The sequence below is a fragment of the Desmodus rotundus genome, chromosome 2 (assembly GCF_022682495.2).
Source record: "Desmodus rotundus isolate HL8 chromosome 2, HLdesRot8A.1, whole genome shotgun sequence".
In the NCBI taxonomy this organism is placed as follows: Eukaryota; Metazoa; Chordata; class Mammalia; order Chiroptera; family Phyllostomidae; genus Desmodus; species Desmodus rotundus.
Window position 1 is genome coordinate 91,910,181 of NC_071388.1, and position 25,630 is coordinate 91,935,810.

General features: G+C 44.5%; 1 protein-coding gene and 1 pseudogene across 38 annotated transcripts in view; both read right to left on the reverse strand.

Annotated features, from left to right (window-relative positions):
* The window catches only part of ZBTB20 (zinc finger and BTB domain containing 20), an 830,054-nt gene that overhangs the window by 24,202 nt on the left and 780,222 nt on the right, over positions 1–25,630 (reverse strand). For all 38 annotated transcript variants that reach the window (XM_071220624.1, XM_053918373.1, XM_053918396.1 and 35 more), the window contains one exon: positions 12,562–14,166. In XM_071220624.1, the coding sequence (XP_071076725.1) occupies positions 12,562–14,166 (1,605 nt within the window). The remainder of the gene's footprint in view (positions 1–12,561; positions 14,167–25,630) is intronic.
* Positions 22,183–24,406, reverse strand: LOC112320601 (calponin-2 pseudogene; annotated as a pseudogene).

The window sequence follows — 25,630 nt, forward strand, 5'->3', positions numbered from 1 at the left end:
AGACACAGCGAGGGAGAGAGAATGAGAGACAGAAAAACAAGACAACAAAAAAACAAAAACAAAAAAATTAAAAAAAATAAAGTCTGATTCATTAATGGATCACTCTTGATTGGAAAGATCCAGTCCTTCCTGGACTCTCATGTTTTGAGAAAACGTGCTTCATGGTGGCGCCAAGGCAGCCGAGAATTTTCTGTTTGCCTGTGTCAGGAAATGCCTTTCTTGGAAAGCTACAAGACATCCCCCACTAAAAGTCTTCAGAGGTCATCCCGTAGGGAAAAGGGAGGGCTACTTTAAGGGGGTCATTTTCAGTGTCATCATTAGGAGAGTTAACTGTGTCTCCCATTAACTTTATCAAATAAACGTAAAAAATAAGAGAGAGGAGAGACCTTTGGAGACAAGGGGTTCTCTATAATCTTTGGGAACTGAGAACAGTGGTCACATAGCTTGGCTCCTCGGGGACACTCTCCACCTCCAGGATTCTATCCAGTGAGCACACTCATGCCTGGATTTTAGGCAAATACTGGCCAACATAGGAATAGGTCATTCTGAAGAGCTACACTTTCAATGTTACCTAGTTTAGATAGCAATCTTCTCAAAATGTAACTTAAGAGTTAACTGGCTATTCTGCCTTGACTGGACTGAACTGCAGATGTGCCTTGTCTGCTGTGGAGGCCGAGTAAGTGGTGAACACTGCGGTGATCTCAGGGGGTCCTGTTCAAATCCAGGCCCCAACATGTGGCACCCCGCTCTGACAAATCTCCAAATGCCTCTGAGGTATACAGTCCTACTCACCTCACTGTGCTGGTGTTGACATAAGAGAACATATGAAATCACTTTGCAGACCACCAAGAGCGGATGTGGGAATAATTGCATGGCATTCTTATTACAACACTACCCACCCTCTTCCCTCTTCCCATTTAACTGTTTCCATACGCTTTTTTTGAACTCTAGGGTCAATTTAAAAAATAGTTTTCTCCTTTGCTCTCAAGTCTGTTGGCTGAAACTCTTCTTTCTCCTCAGTTTACTGCTTTGGTTTGCTGCTGACTTAAGAAACCTAATCATCAAGTTTGTGAAAAATAGGAAGTAAATTGAATATTGTCACCGAATGACCACACGAGGTGTTCTGCTATAATGTCTACAGGTCTGTGACATCTCTTTGGATAAAGAGACTTGTGTTTTGCTGGTGCTGTTTGTTCTCAGCCCTGCTCCTGACAGATGAGATGAACTACTTTAGGGTGCTTCCATCTCCCCTCTCGTTTCTGATTGCCCACCTCAGAGACGAAGAGGCCCTCCGAGGACTCTTTCACAACCCAGCCTAAAGCCCCCTAGCCCCAGAGCCTTCGAAGCTCTGTAGGGTAGTATTTCAACATCTGGACTACGCATCAAGGTAGGACATCTATCTCCTAAATTTGAGTTAACTTCCCATTAAAACATGTGCCTCGATTTGTGTTTCCAGTTTTTTCCATCCTGAAACAGAAGAGGTTGGATGTGCCTATGCAACTATGGCCATGAAAACAGTCACCGTCTACTGAGTGTGCGTTTTCCACCAGGCTCAGCATTGCTGCTTCATGCTCATGATCTGTTTTCTGACACTTCATCCCATTAGAAAGCTCTCTCATTCATTGTGTCTGTGAGCATAAAGGATATGTTTTGAAGCACATCACTGTAAGAAATGGCTGTTTTGTTAGGGAATTACTCCACCGATTTCTTAATGTCATGGACCTTTGCAGTCTTTTCCTTTACTTATTCACACACTTCCTGGCCTGCCCCCTGCCCCTCTCAACTCTGGGCTGTTCTCCTTCCCCTCAGTCCCGCTGAAGGGACCCTATCATCCACAGGGTCGCAGGGTTAGAAGAGAAACACTTGTTTCGCTTTTAGACTAAAAGGAGAGAATTTCAGGAAGCCTCATTCCTAAGAGTTCAGCCTATGCGTGGTGTTTACACAGATACGTTTTTTGAACTGAGAGACTCCCTAGGACAGATGGTCATGCGTGTTGTTTTTAGTTGAAACATTTCTGTCAACTATAAACACGTTTGGAACTAAAGCTGGCCTCTGCCCTCCTGGTACTTCCGATATACTTTCTAGAGGCTATGATAGGTCGGCCAACTATCTTTTAAAACATGTCCACCCATCACCTTTATTGGGAAGCATGACTTCCTAAGTACCAGATGGTATTTTGGCTGCTAGGAAGCTGAAACTTCTATGTTAAGGAGCTCTTGCCGTTTGAAACTTTTTCCTCCTTCTAGTGTGTTTTTCCTGTAGGCAAGGTCACTGAGGGAGCTTTTCACTTTCACACCCTTCTACTCTGACTTTAAATCGATTCTTCACAGTTGTCATCTTTCCCTTCAGAGCACAGATCTGTGTGTGGTTTGTATGCACGGAGTGTGGTGTGGCCGTTAATTATGCGCGGCCCTGGCCTTCCTAAGTGGTTTCGTCTCTCTGGGTTTGTTTCCTTCTGAAAGTGAGGAGCAGGACCGAGCACTTGCCGTGGTCCTTGCACACTTAGTTGCCTTGTCTTCTGCCCACTGTGCCCACAACCCCTGAGGACTCCAGCCCAGGCCTTGTCTGTGTGACCTGAGGGCAACCTGCTTAAATCACTCAGTGCATCGGCAGTCCCACATCTTATATAGGGCAAGGCATCCTGCGGCCTTCGCTGCCACAGAAAAATGATATGACAGCTAATGGGGGAAAATGTTGCGAAGGAAGCACTTGGCAGCTCCTTAAAGGGAAGTGCTCTCAGTAATTATTAAGGGGCCATCCTGGGGCAACATGGGCATTTCAGGGACTGTCTTACTAAATGGGGTGTGTTTTCAGAGTAGGCAGGTGTCCACAGCTTTCATTTCTACATGTTTGGATTTGAAACAATATCACTCAGTAGAAATGTTAAGTATTTTTCTTTCCCGTTATTTTCCTGCATATTACTTATAGCGATTCCAAAAGGGCTTTCAACATTACACGTGAAACGGATGCAGCCTGTGGACTGTTGCTGTCAGGGTGGAGAAAGGAAGTTTACATGCGTGGCTGTGGATGGTTTTTCAGGTCCGAACCTATGGCCAGAGGTGGCAAGTCTGATTGTTAGATTCAAAGCAAAAAACACAAAGTACAAAACAGACACTAGAATTATAATGTGGCGGGGGGGGTGGCTCATATAAGTTCCTTAGCTTTAAAATGATCCATTTAGGGGCTAATCAGATGCAAGAGTCACATATGAATTCAATTTCCTTGGCTGAGTGAGTTGGGCATGTTACTTAACCTCTCTAAGCCTCAGTTTCCTTATCTGTAACTTGAGAATAATATAGTAAGTACCTGTCTTGTGAAGGTATTTTGAAAATTAAAGATAAGGCACTAGGCACAGAGTATGTGATCATTTTAAGAAAAATTTCACTGTTCCCTTTGGCACAAACGAACTGACAATAAATGAAATCAATTGAGAAATGACTTACATGGTGTAGGGAAGCCAGCTCAGGATTTGAAAAACAATGGTTTCCGATGATCAATATTGCAGTTACGTAATAATTCAGAGTTAAGGGTATACAGTCTACTCTCTGTGACATATGCTAGTGCAAAGAAGTGGTGCCATGAATACAATGTCAGCAGATAGCACAGACAGAGGATTTCCTAGCAAGTAACAACTGAGCTCCGTAGATAAAGAAACGCAACAGCAAGTAGAGAAATCGATCGGGAGGCAGTGTCCTGTACTATTCCAAGGGTGGGAGGGTAGTGAACGCATATGCTTTTCTCCATTTTTTTGATGCATCCTCTCTAAACAGCCCCTTTTCAGCTCCTCCTCGTGGACCATTATTGACCCTTCCTCTGCCATGACTAACAAGTGTGGGAGGTAAAGAGAAAGAGAGAGAGAGGTTAATAGATGCAGAGAGTCTGCCCAAAGTTCAGGTAAAAGACATCCTAATGGGCCAAGCCACCCAATTCTGAATAGCGACCTCATATTGGGAGCTCAGCAAGAACCCATTTATTCTCCTGATTCTTTCTCATTCTAACCGGCTTTTCCTGGGCTGCAGAAAGGACACCGAATGTTGTTACCAGGATGTTTTTCTGACCACTGTTCCCACCTGTCCCTCCCATTCTCTAGGCTTCTCCATCACCTGCTTTAGCACAATACCCTTCTTAGGTGAGTACAGTGAGGGGTCAGAAAACCAGGTCTGGTGCGTGGTGAGAGGGCAGGCATCAGGGAAGCATGAGGGGAGGGAGTATGGTCTGGGGGTGGTGGTTACGGGCCAGGAAAGTAGGAGGGGGCCCTGAAAGTGCAGGTCCTCTAAATGGGGAAAATCCAGTTTGGAACAGAAAGTGGAAAGGTTTAGTGACAGCAGCAGGAGGGTGGTCAGATGGAACCCGCTTTCACTGAGCACAGAGTTTGCTCCCCACCAGAGAAGTCCATTGGAGGAGGGCCCGCACACCTGAGATACGGCTGCTGTAACTGCCTGCCAGCCTTTCTCTCCAGTTCTGGGGTGCCATCCTGGAGTCGGCTTGGACTATGAGGCCCTCTGTGGAGGGTGGGGAGTGGGGTGGGGAGGCGGGGTTGCCTACTGGGGACACATTGCATTCACATAATATCTGTGGCTTCAAAGACAACTAAAATATTTTGGTGTTAAACAGAAATTTGAAGATCTCAGGGAATTTCACCCATATTACTTGATTTTTCTTATAGCGTTAGGACTGGGGTAGATATTAACATCCCCAGAAGATGGTATCTCCATTAGAGAGGTATAGTAACATTCTGAAGGGCACTCAGCAAGTCAGTAATAGCTGAGAGTATGAGCCACATAGATTATCCCCTCCTTCCCCTGTTAACAACGTTCTGCTCTCTGGATTGCACTACAGAATACATGATACCACTGTAACACGTAACATGGATGTTCCTAAATGGTTTTATAATTTTACAGAATTTACAGCTATGTGCTTTTATGTTAATTATGTTATTTGGTTCTCAGCACAACCATGTAAAGTAACTACTATTAAGATCTATTCCTTACACGGCAAATATCTGAGGCGCAGATTGATAATAGAATTTTCCTAAAGTCAGTCAGTCATAAGGTGGCAAAGCTAAGCCTTTCTTACGTCAAACCTCATATTCATTCATTATTCCACAGCTTAATGTAATTAGTAACCCAGCCTCTGTTTGAGAATTTTCATATTATTATCTTGATCTCACTATTATTACTCTATTGATGACATTATTATGTTACTACCATTGCTATATCTATTTATATCAAGTTCATGGCTGAAACTGCTGAGCTTCTCAAAGTAAACAAAATTACCAAACATGCAGAGGATACTAAAAACCACTCAATGGGCTGTTGATAATATAATTCAGAGAAAAGCCCAAACATATACCATTTGCTGGTAAAGAAAACACAAGTGGAAACATGGATACAATACATTCTCTGGCAAATAAAAAAAAGGAAAGAAAAGAAATTCAAGCCGTGCTGAGAAAATAATGCATTTATGTATAAGTTTCTTGAATTAAATTCTCCTGGAAAGCATGATCACATTTCTGAACACTCACTCACTTACTCAACAATTTTTTTTAAGCAACTACATATGCTAACCTATATTCATATATAGATTTTAAAGCAAAAGTTCTGAGATTGGGTTTCAAAAGAAAATTCCAGAGAAAGAAGAACAGAATTGGAGGGATCACAATACCTGATACCAAACTACACTACAAGGCCACTGCAATCAAAACAGCCTGGTACTGGCATAAGAACAGACACACAGATCAATGGAATAGAATAGAGAGCCCAGAAATAAACCCATATCTCTATTTTAACTAATACTTAACAAAAGGGGCACGAGCATACATTGGAGTCAAAGTGGTCTCTTCAATAAATGGTGTTGGGAGAACCGGACTGGTACATGCAAAAAAAATGAAACTAGACCACCGACCTATACCATACACCAGAATAAACTCAAAATGGATAGAGGACTTAAATATAAGCCATGATCCTATACAAGTCCAAGTGGAAAACACAGGCAGTAAAATTTCAGACAACCCACTAGCAATATTTTTGCCGATATGTCTTCTGGAGCAAGAGAAATAAAGCAGAAAATAAACAAATAGGTCTACAACAAATGAAAAACTTTCTGCACAGCTAAGGGAATCATCATCAAAATGAAAAGGGAACCGAGTGTATGGGAAAACATATTTGCCAATGATACATCAGACAAGGGTTTAATCTCCAAAATATATAATGAGCTCATATGATTCAACACCAGGAAGACAAACAACCCAATTTAAAAATGGGCAAAGGACCTGAACAGGCACTTCTCCAATGAGAACATACACACGGCCCATAGACATTTGAAAAGATGCTCATCATCATCAGAGAGAGGCAAATTAAAACCACAAAGAGATATCACCCCACACCTGCCAAAATGGCCACCATTAATAAATCAACAAACAAGTGCTGGCGAGGTTGTGGAGAAAAGGGAACCCTAGAGCACTGTTGGTGGGAATGCAGACTGGTGCAGCCACTGTGGGAAACAGTATGGAATTTCCTCAAAAAGTTTAAAATGGAACTGTCTTATGACCCAGTGATTCCACTGCTGGGAATATACCCTAAGAATCCCGAAACACCAATTCAGAACTTATGCAGCCTTATGTTCACAGCAGTGCTCTTTACAGTAGTCAAGTGCCCATCTGCAGATGAGTGGGTTAAAAAACTGTGGTACATTTACACAATGGAATACTACACAGCAGAGAGAAAGAAGGAACTCCTACTCTTCATGACAGCATAGATGGAACAGGAAAGTATTATGCTAAGTGAAATAAGCCAGTTGGCGAAAAACAAATACCGTATGACCTCACTTATAACTGGAATCTAACAAACAGAACAAACTAATGAGAAAAATAGAACCAGAGGCATGGAAACATGGAACAGACTGATAGCTGCAGGAGGGGAGGAGGGACGAGGGTAATGGTGGAAGGAAGGGGAAGGCATCAGTCAAAGAGCATATACGAATGACTCATGGGAATGGACAATGGGGAGAGGATTGACTGTGGGAGAGAGGGGTTGGCTGGGTGGAGGGGGGCAAAAGGGAAAAAATTGGGACAACTGTAGTAGAATAAACAATAAAAATACTATATACACAAAATAAAATAAAATGTAAAAAAAAAGAAAGTTCCACTTACATAGCGTTGCCAGATAAAATATGTGATACCCAGTAAAATCTGAATTTCTGATAAACAGTGAATTTTTAGTGTAAGTATGTAAAAAATATTGCATGAGACATACTGAGACTAAAAAATACTTACTGTTCATCCAAAATGCAAATTTAATGGGTATTCTGTATTTATGTTTGCTAAGTTTAATAACCCTATACCTCTCTGGTGGTGAATAAAGATGCTGAAGAGCATCTTGGTCGGTGTTACTATTATGTGTGCAATTTTGTTATATAGAGCAAAGTAAGAACAATAGAACATGGTATTTGGAACACGTTCACATATTTGGAGAAAGCACTTACTATATAAATGTGCAAAGTATTTCTGCATTATTTCTATGGAGCTACATGATACAGTAAGTAAACCACTCTGTGGAAATACAGCACTTTTCCTTTTGGAAGTGATTAGGCATCATTACAAGAGAATTTGATTCATTTATTAATCAACATTTATTGAATGTTTATTGTCTATAAGGTATTATGCTGGGTATATTTGAGGTATAAGATATATATATATATATCTGTATGTATCTTTTATAGATATATAAATATATATAAAGTTTATTTCTGCTCTCACAGAGCTTACATCTTAACGGGAAGGTATAAAGACATCCACAGAACGACATGACAAGTCCGTCCTGCCGAGTGCCCGAAGGGGAACTTTTGCCATGGTACCTGCGCAGTTCGAGAGACTTAGTTCACCTCTCACATGAAAGATACTTGCTTCCATAATAAAATCAAGCTGTTATCCATAACTCTGATTTACTTTTTCCAAACACATAGGTTCTTATGAGTGGAATTTTAGAGAACAATGTTATGAAACAAAAGCAACCTGAGGCTATCCTCCCAATCACCTAGGCCATCTAGGGAAGCGATTCCCAATTTGTGAATCAGGGCTTGTTAAAACGCAGATTGCTGGGTTCCATCCCTGGAGGTTCTGATTTGGGTCTGGGTTGGACCTGAGAATTTGTATGCTGCTGGCATGGGAATCGCATTTTCTGAACCAGTGCTCCAAAGTTATCTTTAAATTTTCTCTACTACTTGCCTTCCACAGCCACGCTGACACCAAGGCTTACCCTCTCTCATCCCATCTTTCCCTTCCATTCCCACTCCTTGGACTCTTTAAACATTTTTTATTGTGTTTTTCCATTGCCATTTATCCCCCTTATACACCCTCCCTCTAGCAATCACCACACTGTTGTCCCTGTCTATGAGTCCTTTTCCTTTTTGGTCTATCCCTCCACCCCATCACCAACGCCCCTCCAGCCATCAGCCCGCTCTCCATCTATGAGTCTGTCTGTATTTGCTTGTTAGTTCAGCTTGTTCATTAGATGCCACATTGACTTTTTTTTCTCTTGGGAGAAAGCATAGAGAAATCCTCTTTTGTTCCATGACAGGATGATTTGTGTTATCTTATTTTTTCTCGGATTCTCTTGCTTTCAAATATTTCCTAATTCTTGGTTTACTTCCTCACAAATTTTATAAAGCTGCAGTAAAGTGAACTCAAGAAACTCCTAGAAGAGGTGAAGTCCTACTGTGGTTGTTTTGGTAGAAGAAAGAAATTCAGTGAGAGATTTTCTTTTTCTCTTAAAAAAGTCCGTAAGATATCAAAAACAATGTTCATTTTACCACAGAAGTTCAAGGGAAACCCAAGGAGTAGGACATTGCTTCAGCATTTGAATTCCGTAGCGGGAGGAAACACGTTGAGAGCTTATTATTCAGAGATTGGATACAGAGCAAAGAAAGTCACTGTCTCCTGGGAGGAGGGGGCAAACGTAATAATGATGATAATTTTTTTAAACAGTAAGTAGTGCTTCACCTTTTATGAAAAGCTCTCACATGCATCATACCTTTACAGCTACTCAAAAGGCAGGCAAATTATTATTTCCATTTTAAACTTAAAGAAACTGAGGGTTATGAAGTTAAGTGACTTGTATAAGGCCACAATTAGAGGAACCAAACTCTACCCAAATACTGTTAGTCTAGTACAATCATGTCTCACTTATGTCCCCAGCCTAAGTTTTAGTATTATAAGCCTTCTGGAATATGCTTTAGCTTCCTTGGTTCTCTAAGGTAGAGCTTTGCTCCCAAGTCAGTACGACAGACTAGTGCTTTGTCTCAAACACTTCCTTTTCAATGACTATGTCGACCATTAAAGTGCCCCTCCACAAAATTTTACTTGGAATTCAATTTCAAAATTGATTTTCTGCAGTTGTTGAATGCAAGTTGAGTACATTAAAACCTGGAGCTACTGAAATGCAAAGCCAGTTACTACAGAGAGTAGCTGTGATGCCAAGGACCCAGATTTTCATCCTTTGAGCTCTGTTAATACTCTTTATTGGGAGGGTTCTGTTTTGCTTAGACTACAGTTAAGAATTCTGAATCCATCCTTACTCTTCCAAGTAGCCCCAGTACTTTCTAGAGCATTTTTAGACCAATATTTGGACTTTTTGTCTAAATTTTTGTAAGATTGGGAGGCTCCAGTTTTTTGATGTTTTCCCAAGAAGCAGGAGAAAACTTTCTTTAGAAATGTGGGCCACAGTGAGTCCAGGTCCTGCATTACTTCCTTATGATCAAGCCGTCTTGCTTTGAAAATCTAGACTAGTTATTCTTCAACTTTGTAAGGTTATGGACTCCTTCAGTCAGATAAAGTCTTGATAGACAGATGGCCCTTCTACACTGACATTGCCAAATAATTCTGGGGTGAAAGGGAAGACATTTTCTTTTAAGTGAGGTGCTAAGACTGATATATGTACATTATTAATTGTTCTCAGATGTGTCCATATTATATACACTAATACAGACACCTTCATAATTTACCGAGACCCTCATCATTTACTACACATCTGAAGGCTACACTTTAAGCATTACTTAAATTTATAAAATGATTTTACTTGTAGCTTTTGTATCTATGATGCATAAATGTACAAATCCATTGCTGGTTTTCTTATGGGCAAATCTAGTTATTTGGGTTAACCACAGAATCCTCTGGTGAATCCATTGGACAAATGCATTTATGCACTAAAAAGACAAATTTTAGTAGTACACTGAAAATTTTATCTTGCAAATTTAAAGTCTTATTGCAATATGTGATCTACAAGAATGTGTGGGTTTTATTCTGCTAGGTCTACTGGAAGAGATACACAGAAGGAGAGCATAGAAATGTTTACTCAAGACCAGCAAAGTCAACTTTGCCTAACAAGACACTTCCACAAATAGTTTCTTTTCCCCCTTATCCTTAATTTGATGGTTTCTAGACAGTTATTTAGAGGACGAAAGAACATAAACTACCTAAGAGCACTCTGTAAATCATAAATAAAAGTATTACTACTTGATTAATTTACCAAATAATGATGACACCCGCACCACATGGAAAATTTCCTTGATTGATTGCAGGTTACCGGCGCATTCACATTTACCGCAAGTAACATAGCGTCTCACCATGACCCGATTTTCTTCCTAAATTCAGTAGTGCCTCGGTGTGTTTTTTGGGAGGTATGAAAACTGTCCTCTTTCAAAACAACTGATTTGCATAAAGGTATGTACATGGATTTACACGATGTCCTGCCTTAAGCTGAACTGCAAAGAAGGAAAAGTTCATCTTCAGTAACGTCCTAGCGTAGTTGTTCACGTCCACGTTGTGTACCCTCTCTCAGTGTCTGTTGCTCTCCTTCCCTTCTATTCTCCAATTCACAATTGCATGCTTTGTGTCCTGTGGCTGGCCATTCCTGCTAGCGGATCTGAGAAACAAGGTTGCTTGAGGAGCTAATTTGCTTCTGTGTATTGTAATTCAATATGTAACTTTCTCCTGGCAATTTATTTGTCCTTTAGCAAGGATATGATGGAACCAGAGGTTTACCAGAAGAGTGACTCTCAAAACAGAAATTTCAAATGTGGTGACCATTGTTGGAATAGGTATTTCCAGGTACATGAGAGTCTTTGTGAAATCATACTGCATGTGTGGTCCCTCACATGGCAGAACATCCATGTAGTTCTAGCTTCTATGTCTGTCCCATTATAGAGCTGGGAAAGAGCACTGGCTGGGAGGTCAGATCTTAGCCCTAGAACCACAGGATCCAGGGATGAAGCACTGTCTTGCCCAACTGCTCACCTGAAGACTGAATCCCTCCTACAACATCCTTAGGAAATGACCATTCTCTCCTTGAACACTTCTAATTCTAGGAACTCATTCCCTTTGGGGGTTGTCTATCCCATCTTAGAGCAGCTCTGACTGTCAACAATCATTTTATTTTATTTGGTTGAAAGAATATCCTTATTGCTTCCAGTCATTGGTCCAGTTCTACCTTTTGGACCCAAACAAAACAAGCTTACTCCCTCTTTCCTCCTAACCATTTAAATAATGTTGGAAGTGCTAATAATAGCTATCAATTATAGAGTGCCTATGTGCTAGGAATTGTTTAAAGAATCTCATGTATATGAATTCATTTAATCCTCACAACAGCAGCGTATGAAAGATCTATCACTATTATCCCCCTTATGTTGACAAGGAAACGGAAGTATAGAAAGGTTAAATAATTTTTCCCAGGATGATAAAGTTCAGTAGTTGCTAAATCTAAATTCAAACCCAAGCAATCTGGCTCCAGAGCTCCAGCTTGACTACGACATTATGCTGTCCCCGCAGCTGGAATACCTGAGGATGGCTTATGTGACGCCCTGAGTCTTCTTCCCTGCAGTCTGAACACCCAGGACCTTCCACCATGATTCGTGTGCCAAGGCTTTGCGCCCCTTCGTCACACTACTCACACTCCTCTGACTGTGTCCCGTTTAGTCTATGGTCCTTTTAAAAGGTTGTACCCACAACTGACTGTGGTCTCTACATACTGAAAATGGAGAATGGAAAATAGTGAGTCTGTCACCCCTCCTCATTCCAGGGACCGCAAATGCAGCTTAAGCTTGCACCAGCCTTGCTGTGGCCTCTTCAAGCTACTGGTTCACACAGAGCTCACTACAGACTGCAATCCTCATCCTTGCTCTGCCCAGTGACTTTAGTGTGTACACTGAGGTGACTGGAGTGTATGGTCTGCAAGGACTTTTCCAGTTCTGCACACACCTCGGATCAAAGAATGTGTTACAGAGTTCAATATATTTAAAGGATGTTGTGCCTGCAAATTCTTTATCAGGCTTTTCCCCATTTGGCCCTTCTCCATAAAGGGTTTCTGTGATTTTGTCTTTGGTCCAGGTGCTCTGCTCCTAGGATGGGGGCACAGTTGGGGCTTCTAAAAGGTGGCTTGCAGTGGGGTTTCCTTAACATCTAAAAAATGACTCCAAACCTTCCCTTCTACCTACTGCCCTGCCTGTCCCTTCCCACAGCCCCCTCACATCCCCCTCTGCCGTCAGGCCCCCCAGGGGGCCTGCACTCACCTGTGTGTACAAACATGTGCTTGACGTAGTTCTGTTTGGCGGTGAAAGTCTTGTTGCAGAGAGTGCACTCATAAGGCTTTTTTTCGCCCTGCCCACTGGCTGTGCTGTGGCCTGCAGATGGGGCCAGGGGCTGTGGCGCTGGCAGCTGTGCAGTAAAGGTCGACAGGCCTGGCTGGGACACTGTCACAAACTGGGTCTGCTGACCTGCCAGGGGTTGTGGCAGGCTGAAGAGGAAAGGCTTGGGGCCGCTGCCCGCGGGCTGGGTAGTGAAGAGGGCCGGCAGGTAGGTGTTGCCAGCTGTGCCAATGACCTGTGTGTTGCTGGTCAAGGTCAGAGGCATCCTCAAGTTGCTGGTGAGGGTTTCTGTCTGGCGTAAGTAGAGCTGGGTACTTGGCAATGGCTGCCCGATGGATGTGTTGACTGAAGGCTGCTGCAGGATGCTTTTGTCGGAGCTGTTGCTGACAGTGATGACTGTATTGTCCATCTCCACCTCGTTGCTTCTTTCTGGAGAGGAGGCACCTGTCTCTGGCTGGTGGGGCTGCGGGCCGCCCTCAACAGCGGCTTCCGCAGCCTGCTCAGGTTGGGCGGGTTCAGCCTGGCCTTCCCGAGCTGCCCCAGGCCCGAACTGCTGCTCCACAGAGTCGGGCTCCGTTCCTATGGAGGAGCTGACGCCCGAGTCGAAACTTTCGCCCTTGGGCTCACTCTCGGTGCCCTCGGCCTGGTCGGTGTCTTCCGTACACTCTTCGGATTCATTGCGCTCCAAGATCTGCACCCTTTGCTGCCCATAGTAGTCGTAATCGTCCTCCATCTCTTGCTTGATGTGGATATTACCCACCAGGGTCTGGATGCGCACAGGCCGGGGCTGCTTGCGGCAGTGCGTGGTCTCGGGGGTGGTGGAGAGGTAGCGCTCCATCTGCTGCGAGCGCTCGTGGATGCGAGTGATCCAGCTGGGGTCTTCCATGTGGTGGTCGCGGGGCAGGCCGAGCGCAGTCTCATGGTGGCTGACCACCGCACCGCTGTAGAAGGAGCGCTCGCCACTGCCGTTCTGCATGGAGCACGCGTACAGCGCGGAGTAGATCCTGTCTACGCTGTGCTGTGGGTGGCTCTGCAGGTACCCCGACTCTGTGTCGCTGCTCTGGCCCGATGTGCCTGACTCAGGAGTGCCCCGCGGCGTGTCCTGGCCTGAGTCCTGGATCCCCGGGAACACATCGCCCACATTCTGTGACACTATGCGCGTGCACTCATCGATGACTGTTTTGATCTGCAGGATGCTGGCGGCCGTGAGTATCTGCAGGGCTTCTGACTGCGAGACGCGCAGCACGCCGCTGTACATGAAGTCAATGAGCTTTTGCACCGACTGTACGGACACCACGGACGGGATCTCGATGTCGCTGTAGCCCAGCAGCAGCTTGTCCTGGAAGAAGGGGCTGCCGGCAGCCAGCACGCAGCGGTGTGCGCGCAGCATGCTCCCGTGGATGCGCACCGTCACGTCACAGAAGTGGCCACGGTTGCGCTGCTCGTTGAGGGTCTCGAGCACGGAATTGCTGAAGTTGTGAAGGTTGATGCTGTGAATGCGCTCGGTCATCCCCTTGCAACTGATGTCACCTGCATGCCAAGGCAGACACAAACAGAGTGTGGGTCAGCTAGCTGACTGCACTCCTAACACCTGGGCCTCAGGTGAACAATGCTCATGGCTCCTAGAAGCACCCCCTTGAAGACACGAGAGAGTTCGGTGGGAGATGGGCAGGTTTGCACAGAGGTCAAGCGGCAGGTGTGATGTCTTATGGAAACAGGACCTTGAATTGTGTCCCAAGAGTGTCCCAACTATTTGGGAGTATTGAATCCTTGTTAATCCCCTAGAGCTTCAGCCAGGGTTGTCAGTTGGAGTAGCCTAATAAACAGATGGGCCATTTGCCGTCCACTCCTGCAACTTCAGCAAATAAGAACTGAAAGGCAAATGGATGCTTGTTCTCAAGTCTACCTCTACATCGGACAGGCCTAAGCCCAAGTCTTTTGGGAAAGCTTACACTTCTCCTGGCTTATCAAAGTTCCTTATTTTATGCATGGACTGCAATAATATTCATAGTAAAAAATAAATTCCCTTCCTATTAATTTATATGGCATATTCCCCAAATCCACACCGTGCATACAAAAATTCTTGGAAAACCGAACCCAGACTAAGATGCTCACCAAACAGCTGCTGCCTTGCTTTCTGGTTGAGGGAGAGGTTATGGAATGCAGTCTGCAGCTAAGGGGTGTTTGCCTGCTACTCTCTGTACCTATAGGACATGCTACACGACATTCTTGTCATGCCTGATAATAAGGGAACTTTCTAGGGTGGCTGTATGCAACATGGTGGTTTTGTGAATTTCCTGGGGCTTAATGAAGGCAGCACTGATCTGGGAGCCTGGAGGACAAGAGATGGTCATAGTCACCATTCAAACTGGGCACTTTGGGAGTGAAAGGAACAGGGTTAACAATTCGGTCAAGACAGCAGGAGTGAACCAGGAGTGGGACGTACGAACGCCGCAGGTAATCGGTGCTCTATGCACTTGCTGGAGGGCAGTATCGAACAGCTCCCAGTGGGAAGGCAATGGTTAGCGGGGTGGAGGCTGTGGCCAGCCTGACCCACTGCCATTGCTATGCTCCAGACTGGGAAGACCAGGGAAAATGTTAGTAACACTGAGGTCACAGACTGAGAAAGAATACAGGAGCTGTAACAATCAGTCTTAGGGCTTTCTTCTTTTTCTACCTCACCTTTCAAATGGCTCTAAAGAATCTCTGTCTCCAAACCAGTCTTCAGTCAGATTCCCTGTTTTTGCCTTCACACCTGAACCATTAGCTTGAGAGAGTGGGCTTTCAAAACCAGGTGGCCAAAGTACTACCGATTGTTGGCCTGGGACTCAGCACTCTATGTCTTGTTGGAAGTAGCCCCCTAGGTAAATGGCCTGCAGACAGCTCCTCAGGTTCCTTCTCCTCGGCCTTAGGAGACAGGACCTGCTCTGGGAAGTCTGAGCTCAGCTAGAATTCCTACCTTGCTTCACTCAATCTCCTCATGCTGTCCTAGCTCCATCGGTGTGACCACATCCTTTTATAGTCATTCATTTCTCTTGTTCCCATTTCACACTTAGTCAGCCTCACATATATCCACTTAAGAAATGCCTGGAGTCTGTCTGTTCACTTTCAGTAGTACGATTTGCATAAATGTTTACACAAGAGAATTCGTTCTTATTTCAACTTCCATTGGGTCTGTTCCTTGCCTAAAATAGTTCATTAGGCTATTGTGTCTATTTTTTTCAATCATGTAAAATAAATTGTCTTTGCTAGATTAAAGAATCATGGTGAATCCTCTATAACTGTGTTAATACAAAATATGGCCCCAGAAGAAGGCCCTAATAACCCAGGAAGGAATATTCAGGAACGAAGTCAGCAGACCAAGTTCCAAGTTCTTTCTGAGTCCAGCACGCCTTTGTACCATGATAACGATAACAAGAGAAGACTGTTTTTGAGCTTACCATGTGTCAGATCCTAACCACTGTTAGAACTGGTCTATCCACTTTATTATATTATTTCATTTAATTCTCAGAACAACCCTATGATGTAGCTAGAATTATTATCCTCATTTTTCAGATGAGGAAACTGAGGCTAGGAAAATTAAGAAATTTGCTCCAGGCCACAGAGGCAGTTGGTGGTTGAGTTAGCATTTGGACCCAGGCAGTCTGGTACTAGAGTCCATACTCTTATCTGCTTGGCTGTTTCTGCATGCTTTGCCCCTGAATGAGGTCTTAGGTGTCCATGGGTGTGCTGTAAATCTGTGTGAAAAGGTTTCTCAGGCCTCCCCTGCAGCTACGTGTATACATATCCATCGACTGCTACGGTGTTTGTCTTTCTAGGTCTTGGTCTTCAACATAGCCTCAGACAGCTAATAAAGAACATATTTTTTTTAGGTTTATAAGTGGAACAATGCAAGAGATAAAACAACTTGTCCTGGCATTAAAATGTAGAGTTTTCTATACATACCACAATGTTACTATCACCAAGGTCCATCATCACTAAACCTAGCTGATTCTCTGATAAAATCAAATCTCCGAGGGAAGTATCAAATAGCTCCCGGTAGGAAGGCAACAAGTGGCGAGATTGGGGCTGTGACAGCCTGACCCACTGACACAGGGAGACTGTTCTTCTCCCACAGGAGCAAACACTTTAAATGCACACCTGCTCACAGCACCAGTCACAAGCATGTCTCTGGAGCTGTTGTACATGACGAACACCTGTCCTCTTTCTGCTAAGTTGGGAAGACGCTCGATCACATTACCACGATAGTTAACATGCATGCAGTTTTTACAGTGTTCGGAACTCTTTCACACGTAGCGTCTTCATTTACTATTTACAACAATCTTACATGCTCTTAGGACAGGTCCTACTATTACTATTTGATAAAAGATGAGTTCGAGGCTCTCAAAGTGTCTAATTGGCCCAAAGTTTTACACAGCTAGTATCGCAGTGTTGGGATTAGAACCCATGACTTTGATGGTCTTTTCACTGCATAACACTGGATTGCTGAGGAATGAAAGTTGGACTGCCCAAAGATCTAGGGCCATCCTAGTTATCAGGACATAAAAGAAAAAAAATAGACACTGAAAGTGATGAAGGAGGCTGCTTTAGAGATGGAAATGGTTAACAGCAAAAATGGTCATTATATCACACACAATCTCATGAGAAAAATTTACACTACTTGTTTGACAGACGTGGTTGAGTCTATCTAAGCAATCAGGTAACCTGCGGGGTGATCACACACACACATATCTGTTAAGCAGTCTGAATTATGGCCATTGCAGTAATGGGGTCGCCATGTTCACTGAAAGCCACAGAGACAAACTCAAACCTGCACACGTACACACTGACCCGACAAGCCTACTGGGTTTCCACAGACACCCTTTTTAACCACGTCCCAGTGCACTGGTCCGGCACAGCAGTGAGCGGCCAGGAAAGGCTGACGCGGTTCTGCTGACGTGGGGACAGATGTGATGGGGACCGTGCTCTCCATTCAAGCACGCCTCGTCCTTCTAGCACACAATGCTGAAGCAATTCCTTTCCCAGGCTTTCTTTTATGTTTTTTTTTTTTAACACTAATACAGTGGGAAAAAGTTTCTGCCACAACAAGGCAATGTCCAGGCTTTTGTGAAAGAAAGATGTCCTTTTCATCCAATGGGCATTAATGTATAGATTCCAATGGGGTCGTCTGAAATACTCTGTGGTGGAAGATTTGTCCCCCATTGAAAACAAATCTTGATTAGGTGGTTATTCAGGGACTGCAGAGGAAGGAATGGTGTGAAAATGCTGACTCCATTCTTCCTAGATTGGCACTGAATAGGCATTTGGGCTATTCAAAAAAAACAAGAAAAAAATTCTCACTCTGTAAAACCATACAACTTCACAAAGATGATGTGTACTTGGGAACACCACCCACCTAACAACCCCCACAGTGGTAGGGACACAGAACTGATGGCAAAGTGAAAAAAGTGATTAAAATAGTTCTCTGTGTGTTTTAAAATACTAACTTGTCTCCTTTTCACTAGAGTGAAAATACGGAGCCAGCCTGTGGTGGCATTCACTGGGAACAGGCAAGGAACCCCACCACGGGGAGTGGTCATGAAGGCTCAGTGCCGGTGCGCCCCGAGGGAGCGCAATTTGGACAGGGCTGGCACAGCAGTGGGCATCGGAGGGAAAACTGGCTCGTGGTGAAACAGGCGACAGAGGGCCCGCTCTCTGTCTGGTAGGAACCCAGCTGTTCTCTGTCCCTTAAGCTGCGGGTATCTGGGATAGGACTTAGCATGAGAATAAAAAGCTGCCTCTGCACAAGGGAAAATGAACAAGAAAGGAAACAGCAGGCAATACAATCTGTTTTAATTAGGTGTGAAATCCAGCCCTTCCTCAGTCCAGATATGTACAATGAGAATAGAGCAAGTGTGAGATGCTATAGCAGGGGTGTCCAACCTTTTGGTGTCTCTGGGCCACACTGGAAGAAGGAGAGTTGTCTTTAGCCACACATTAAATACACAAACACTAATGGAAACTGATGAGCAAAGAAAAGGTTTTAGGTAAATTTATGATTTTGTGTTGGGCCGCATTCATAGCCAACTTGGGCCACTTGCGGCCCATGGGCTGCAGGTTGGACACCCCTGCAGGGAGGAGACAGGAGTTTGGTCTGTGAGACTTGGGAGGAAACACAAGCTCCGAAATTAAAACCAATAGAAATTTTGGTCATGTCAACAGGCCTAGGTCAAATGGCAGAGCCGAAAAGCCCATGAGCTTCAATCCAGGCCACCTGGCTCAGGTGAGGAAAGTGAGTGAGCACCTGAAATAGGGCTGCGAGGCCAGGCCTCCATACCTCAGCCTCTTCCATCACACTCTTTTCCACCTTGTACCTTGATACTTTTAGTAGGCTGAGGTTGCTCTTTCATATATTAGCTGATTGGTACACTTACCAAGTTAGTCACACTATGAAAGAGCCATTCCTCTGGTGAAAAAAACAGGGATGCATGTGGTAACTGAGATCCTTTACTCCCTAAGTCAACATCTGTCGCCCTGCCAGGGGCAGGACTTCAGTATCCACTTCACCTACATTCTAGGGGGCACCGGCTGAGCCAATGTACTACAGGAGGGTAGAGGTTGCTTGCTCACAGCTTCCACCATCTAGAGCGGAAGGCCCTCTCTGTTTCCCTGGCTTGTGCACGATCTTTGGAGGGAGGGTGGCTGGCCACACCGGGAAAATCACTTATGTAATTGTGACAGACAGAACAAGATCTCTTTCTCCTGCCCTGGGTCCATACACCTAGCACATTGCAGTGTCACTGCCCCGTAGGTGAACCATGAGAAGGCCAACAGCCTATGGGAAGGAGAGCAGTCCCCCCCACAGTGGATAGGGGGGTGCTTTGGGCCAGCTGCCAGTGACTGTTCTCTATCTTCCAGATTATTTAGGCCCAGGGTACAAGAACCACTAGAGACTATCGTTTTTTTTTGTTTGTTTGTTTGTTTTTGATTATTGGTAATAGAATTCTTCTCATAAAGCATAAATAAATTGTTCAACTTTCAGAAATTTGACTTTCAAACAGATTTTCAGAAACATACCACCTACGAAAATTGGGGACAGCCTGCCTATACTTTTGTAGGCATGGCCTCTTATGTTTGCTGGACAGAAATATTAAAAATAACTAATGTTTAAAGTGTTTATAACACCATCCTATCTATGATCTCAATACTGTAATTGAGTGTGTCTTTCGTATTACCTAAATTTTCATTCATACATGTAATATTTCTGGAGCTCACTTTAAGTATTTATAGGTCCTTAAGAAGTATATGTGGGTTTAGGGGGTATCTGTATATTTTTTTCATAAATGGTCATGTTTCTTCTTTCATAGGAATACAGTCGGTAGCTTTTATTAAAATCTCAAAAAGGTCTCCTCTCCCAAGTTAAGGCCCATGGATTGAGAGATCGAATGATCGCTCTTTAAGCACCTCTTTAACACTTTCAACGATCAAAGCCTTTAAAACTGGTGCACCCTTCATGACCACATCTGACGCATCAGGCCTGTTGAGCTAATGTTTCGCATTTACTTAAGTTGAGCTGATATTATTTTATACGATAAGCTCAGCAACTTTAGCCAGACTGACAGAAGTCACCTTTCAGAAGAGAATGATTTAAAAGTAGGGGAGAGAGAAGAAAAAAGAGAGGGTACATGTAGATGATAAAATATGAACCCTGGTCGAACAGGAAAGCATATAACGTAGACACACAGGGTTACAACTGTTGAAGTCAAATATTATTTAGCACAATTTGGCCTGAATCAGGTTTTTGTCAGAGTATGTCCCCTTGACAGTTAACAAAATTCAGAGAAGAATTAGGAATGAACCTTTAAAATTTTATTGACTGTTAAGAATTAGATTTTGTAGTATATATTGAATAAAAAATAAATACAAACTTAATAAGCAATTTTAATCCCACCAAGATAGAGTTCATGTGAGAGCTTTTCAGTACTTGAAACAGGCCGTGGGCTTTTCTTTTTCTCTCTCCAGTACTTGGCCTTCTTTCCATCCTTCTTCTCTCCTCCCCTGCTCTCCTCCCCTCTTTCCTTCCATTAAACCATTAATTTTCTCTATGCTTCAAGTATGGGCAACAAGAGGGCAAAATTATGAACTAGGACAACATGTCCTAGGACCTTCAGCCCATCCCCAGACCTGGACTGCTCCTCTGTTCCTGGCCCCCTTTCTTGCTTTTAGCTCTACCCAAAAGTAAGAGCTTTAAACTTCGTCTGAAGGATGGGACTAGACTGATATTACTAGTGAGATTTTCTGGTCCAAAGGAAGAAGTAATTCCAGGGAAGCCTTTTCACTGGGCTCTGGAGGCTCCCACTGTCCCTTAGTTAGCCCAGGTCTTTGGTTTGCCTGATTTCAAATGAAGCCCACTGTTGTTTCCCAGAAGGGACTAAGAAACGCCTGACCATATGTCTAACATTGCAAATATAACTGACTGATGGATGAAGTTGCTTTTGGGGTCACTTGCATTTTCACCAATTTATACGTGAAACATTTACTGAGAATACCCCAGTGTAAATGAACCATGAAGCCAGGGAGGATCTGAAATCTAAACCAGTGGAAGAAACTCATCCTTAAGGACATTTGATATTTGAAATGTACATTAATCAATCGACTTCTACCAGACTCCTAGCCCAGGAAAAGCTGGTTCTATTTTTATGTTTTTGGACGCTATGAATATCATAACTGGAGGTCAGAATCAAAATTTAGGCCACATTTTAGCAATTACATAAGACTACATGCCCTGGCTGGTGTGGGTTAGTGGATTGAGCATGGGCTTATGAACCAAAGGGTTGCCGGTTCAATTCCCAGTCAGGGCACATGCCTGGGTTGTAGGTGAGGTACCCAGCAGGGAGTGTGTGAGAGGCAACCATACTATGATGTTTCTCTATTGCTTTTTCTCCTTCCATTCCCCTCTCTCTAAAAATAAATAAATAAATAAAATCTTTAATAAACAAAAGACTTCATGATATGCTTTTTGGGGTTTTTTTTTGCTAAAAAGGTTTTTATTGCCTTTGGTCCACAGCTCATATTTCACATTATCTCTTGTTCCTGGGGCTTTTGAGTGGGATTGTTTCCAGAGAGGGCCTCCTGGTAGGGGTCTGTGTGTAGTACTTCTTAGGGGAGAAGAGACTTGTATGGAAGGGGGGTCTGGCTTTGTCTCTACCACTCAGAACTCCACTGTCCTCTCTGGGCCTCAGTTTCCTCACTGGGCCCCTGGGAGGGTCCTGGGGAAATCCAGTCCCTCATGATGCCTAAAATATCTGGGGACTGTGGCCTAGCCCTCTCCCAGGGGACTTCCTTCCCAGTACCTCCGACCATCCTCACCCCATTTCCCCTAAAAAATAACTTTTGTTTTGTTAACACTGCCTGAAAAATTTTTGTAGGTACAGAAATCACAAACCGATCAGCAGAGAAAAGGGAAGAGGGACAGAAGCAACGGAAGCCATTTGGGGCCAGTTTCCCTCCCTGTCACAGCTTGGCCCAAGCTTGCTGGGAAATTTGCCACCTGGATATGCCCTGGCAGGGACCCCTAAGCACCAGGATCTGGCCTTCACAGACTCTCAGCTGGAAGTACTTGAACGTGTAGAAAAACAAGATGAAGACACAGAAAAACCTGAAATCCTAGATGGGGTGACAATATAGAGAGACATCTCACAAAGGGGGCCTCAGTAGCCTGCCTCCTTTTGGTAGTGGGGGGGTACTCTGGGGCCTTCCCTGGGCTTGGGTAGTCACTGTTGACCCTGGAGCCCATCAGCCACTGGGCCTTGTGGGCAGTACTTGGGGTCGCATATCTTCTGGCCCAAGCCAAAGACCTGGCCACTCTGGCTGGTGCCCTGCATGCAGTCCATCTGTAGAGACATGGAGGAATTGTCACACTTGTTGGTTCCCAAGTTCATGTCATAGATGTGCCGCTGGGTGCTGGGAGCTGTCGCGCCCGCCGGGCTGGGACACTTATTGGTGCCCACGTGGAGGCTGATGGTTGAGTGGCCCATAGGTGGCAGGATATCGTTCTTGGGGTTGTAACAGATGTCTTCTTGTGCCATATGCCATCATGCCTGACCGGCTGGCACACTTGATGGTGCCCATCTGGAGCCCACTGATGCACTGGCCCGCCCGCATGGTAGCGTCGTCAAAGTTCCGCTCCTGCTTCTCCCAGTACCTGATGCCGATGTCTGCACCGCTCTGCAGCCCCCTTCCCTGCCAGAGCCAGGAGAGACACCTGCACCTGTGTCAGGTTTCCACTGTCAAACAGGTCGCTCAAACAGGCCCGCAGAGTTCATGCCATAGCCGACCATGGCTTTGATGAAGTCAGAGAGGCTCTCCAGCTGGCGCCAGCTCTGTATGGAGCAGTTGATCTTGGAGACCGAGCCAGGCTGCGGCTTATTCATGAGTGTGCACAGGGCAATTCCGTCCTTCAGACCCCTCCGGAAGTTAGAAATGGTAACAGGCCTGTGAGTCCCTCGATCCAGCTGCGGAGCTCTGCCTCTTTCTGAGGGTCATATTTGTGTAGGAGCCAGTTGTTGACCTCGACTGGAAGCCCATATGAGGGCTCCTTGTTGAACTCCGTGGAGCACATGCTGGTGGCAGCGATGGTGGGACAGACGGCTGCCAGGCAAGATGGCTGGGGACATCTCATGGTATGCTTTTCTATGTAAAATTTCCCCCAGCCTCATTCTACTGTCAATTCCTTATTGTACTTCTATTCTGATTTCGTTTTCATATTTATATATAAATACATTTTCTGATGAGTTCTGGTCAAGGTGGCAGAGTGTGGACGTGCTGTGCTCCTCTCTTCTCATGACCATTCCAAAATGACAGTTGTAGAGCAATCAACCTGGAGAACCACCTGAAGACTAGCCGAACAGACCTCTGACTAAGGATATAATGAATAGGCCACATCGAGACCGGGAGAAGGGTGGAGGGGTAAAATGGGCTAGTTCTACATGCATGTGTGACAGTTAAGAATTGGGAAGGATATCTCAGTGGCAGAGGTCCCCACCAAGGAGCAAGGGGTCTCAGTCCCACACCAGGCTTCCTAACCCAGGAATCCGGTGCTGGGAAGAGTAGTCCCCACAACAGCTGGCTGTGAAGATCAGTGGCAATTCCGTCCTGCATGGTGATATGTAGAGTAGGTAGAAACCCAGCTATCCTCTTAAAGGGCCTGTGCACAAGCTCACTGGCTCACGGGAACTCACTGTGAGCTCCAGTGAAGGGACAGTAGCTCACAAGGCACCAGAATTATACAAGGAGAAAATGAATAGTGTGGCTTTGGGGTGAGTGCTGCCATTGTCTCTGCGTTGAGCCCTCCCCTCACATAGCCTGCAGGGGTAGGTGATGCCAAATCTGAAACTGCATTATCTGCTGAACAGTGCTTGTCCCACCCTGGTGAGTCCCTGAGGCCACATTCCACCCGACTCACACGCTACCTTTGGTTCTTTTCATGGCTGTGCCTCATGGGCAGCCTTGGTCCTTACTACACACTTTCTTAAAAGCTCTGCAATGAGTGCAGACCCCAGGCAGGTGGTGGCTGGCCTCAGTGGGCATTGTGCTTTTTGCTAAATGGTCCCAGGCCTGACACAGGTGGCAGCTGGCTTTGAGTTGCAGTGGCCTCTCCCATGTGCCTCCAGGCCCAACACAAACAGCTGTCAACTGCAGGTGCTCAGTAACTTCTACCAGGTGGTCTTGGTCAGGCACAGGCAGTGGCTGACTTCAGCCTGCACCACAGACCTTCCCAAGAGGCCAGAAAACCAACAACCTTCTGGCTGGCCTTAGACCACAACAGAGCACCAACTATAAAGCTACACAAAGGGCACACCCAAAGGATGACCTCAGCAGGCACCAGAACCCTGCTGGGGTGAATCCTACTCCATGGGGTCAGCCCGTGCTGGGGTCGTGGCCAGTCCTCACAGCCCATCAGTCTAAGTGTCATAGATGAATTGAGCAGGTAGGCATGAGCAAGCACCAATTAAGGCTAGATTATAACAGCAGGGCACACACAATCTACACAAGGGACACTTCTGGAGCATCCAGCTCATGTGACTAGGGAGACTGTGCCACTGGGCCCCACAGGATGCTTGCTACATAAGGCCACCCTGCCAAGAATGGGAGATGTAGCAGCTCTAGTTAATACACAGAAACAAACACACAGAGGCAGCCAAAATGAGGAGACAAAGAAACATATCCCAAATGAAAGAACAAGAGAAAACTCCAGAAAAAGAACTAAGCCAAATGGAGGCAAGCAATCTACCATACACAGAGTTCAAAACACTGGTTATAGGATGCTCAGTGAACTAGGAGACGAACAGATCAATTCGACAAGGACTTCAACAAAGATATAGGAAACATAAAGAGAGACATAGAACCATTAAAAAAAAACAGTCAGAAATGAAGAATACAATAACTGAAATAAAGATCATACTAGAAGGAATCAAGGGTAGATTAGATGAAGCAGAGGATCAAATCAGCTATTTGGAAGACAAGGTAGGAGAAAACACCCAGTCAGAACAGCAAAGAGAAAAAAGAATTTTTAAAAAATGAGGATAGTTTAAAGGACCTCTGGGACAACATCAACATAACAACATTCGCATCATGGGAGTAACAGGAGATGAAAGAGAGCAAGGAATTGAAAACCTATTTGATGAAAAAATGACTGAAAAGTTCCCCAATCTGGTGAAGGAAACAGACACACAAGTCCAGGAAGTATCAAACAAGATGAACCCAAAAAGATCCACACCAAAAAACATCATAATTAAAATGCCAAAGGTTAAAGACAAAAAAAGAATATTAAAAAACATAAGAGAAAAGTAGTTACCTGCAAGGGAGCTCCCATAAGACTGTCACCTGATTTCTCATCAGAAACGGTACAGGCCAGAAAGGACCAGCACAAAATATTTAAAGTGATAAAAAGCAAAGACCTATAACCAAGATTACTTTAACCAGTAAAGCTATCATTTAAAATCAAAGGAGAGAT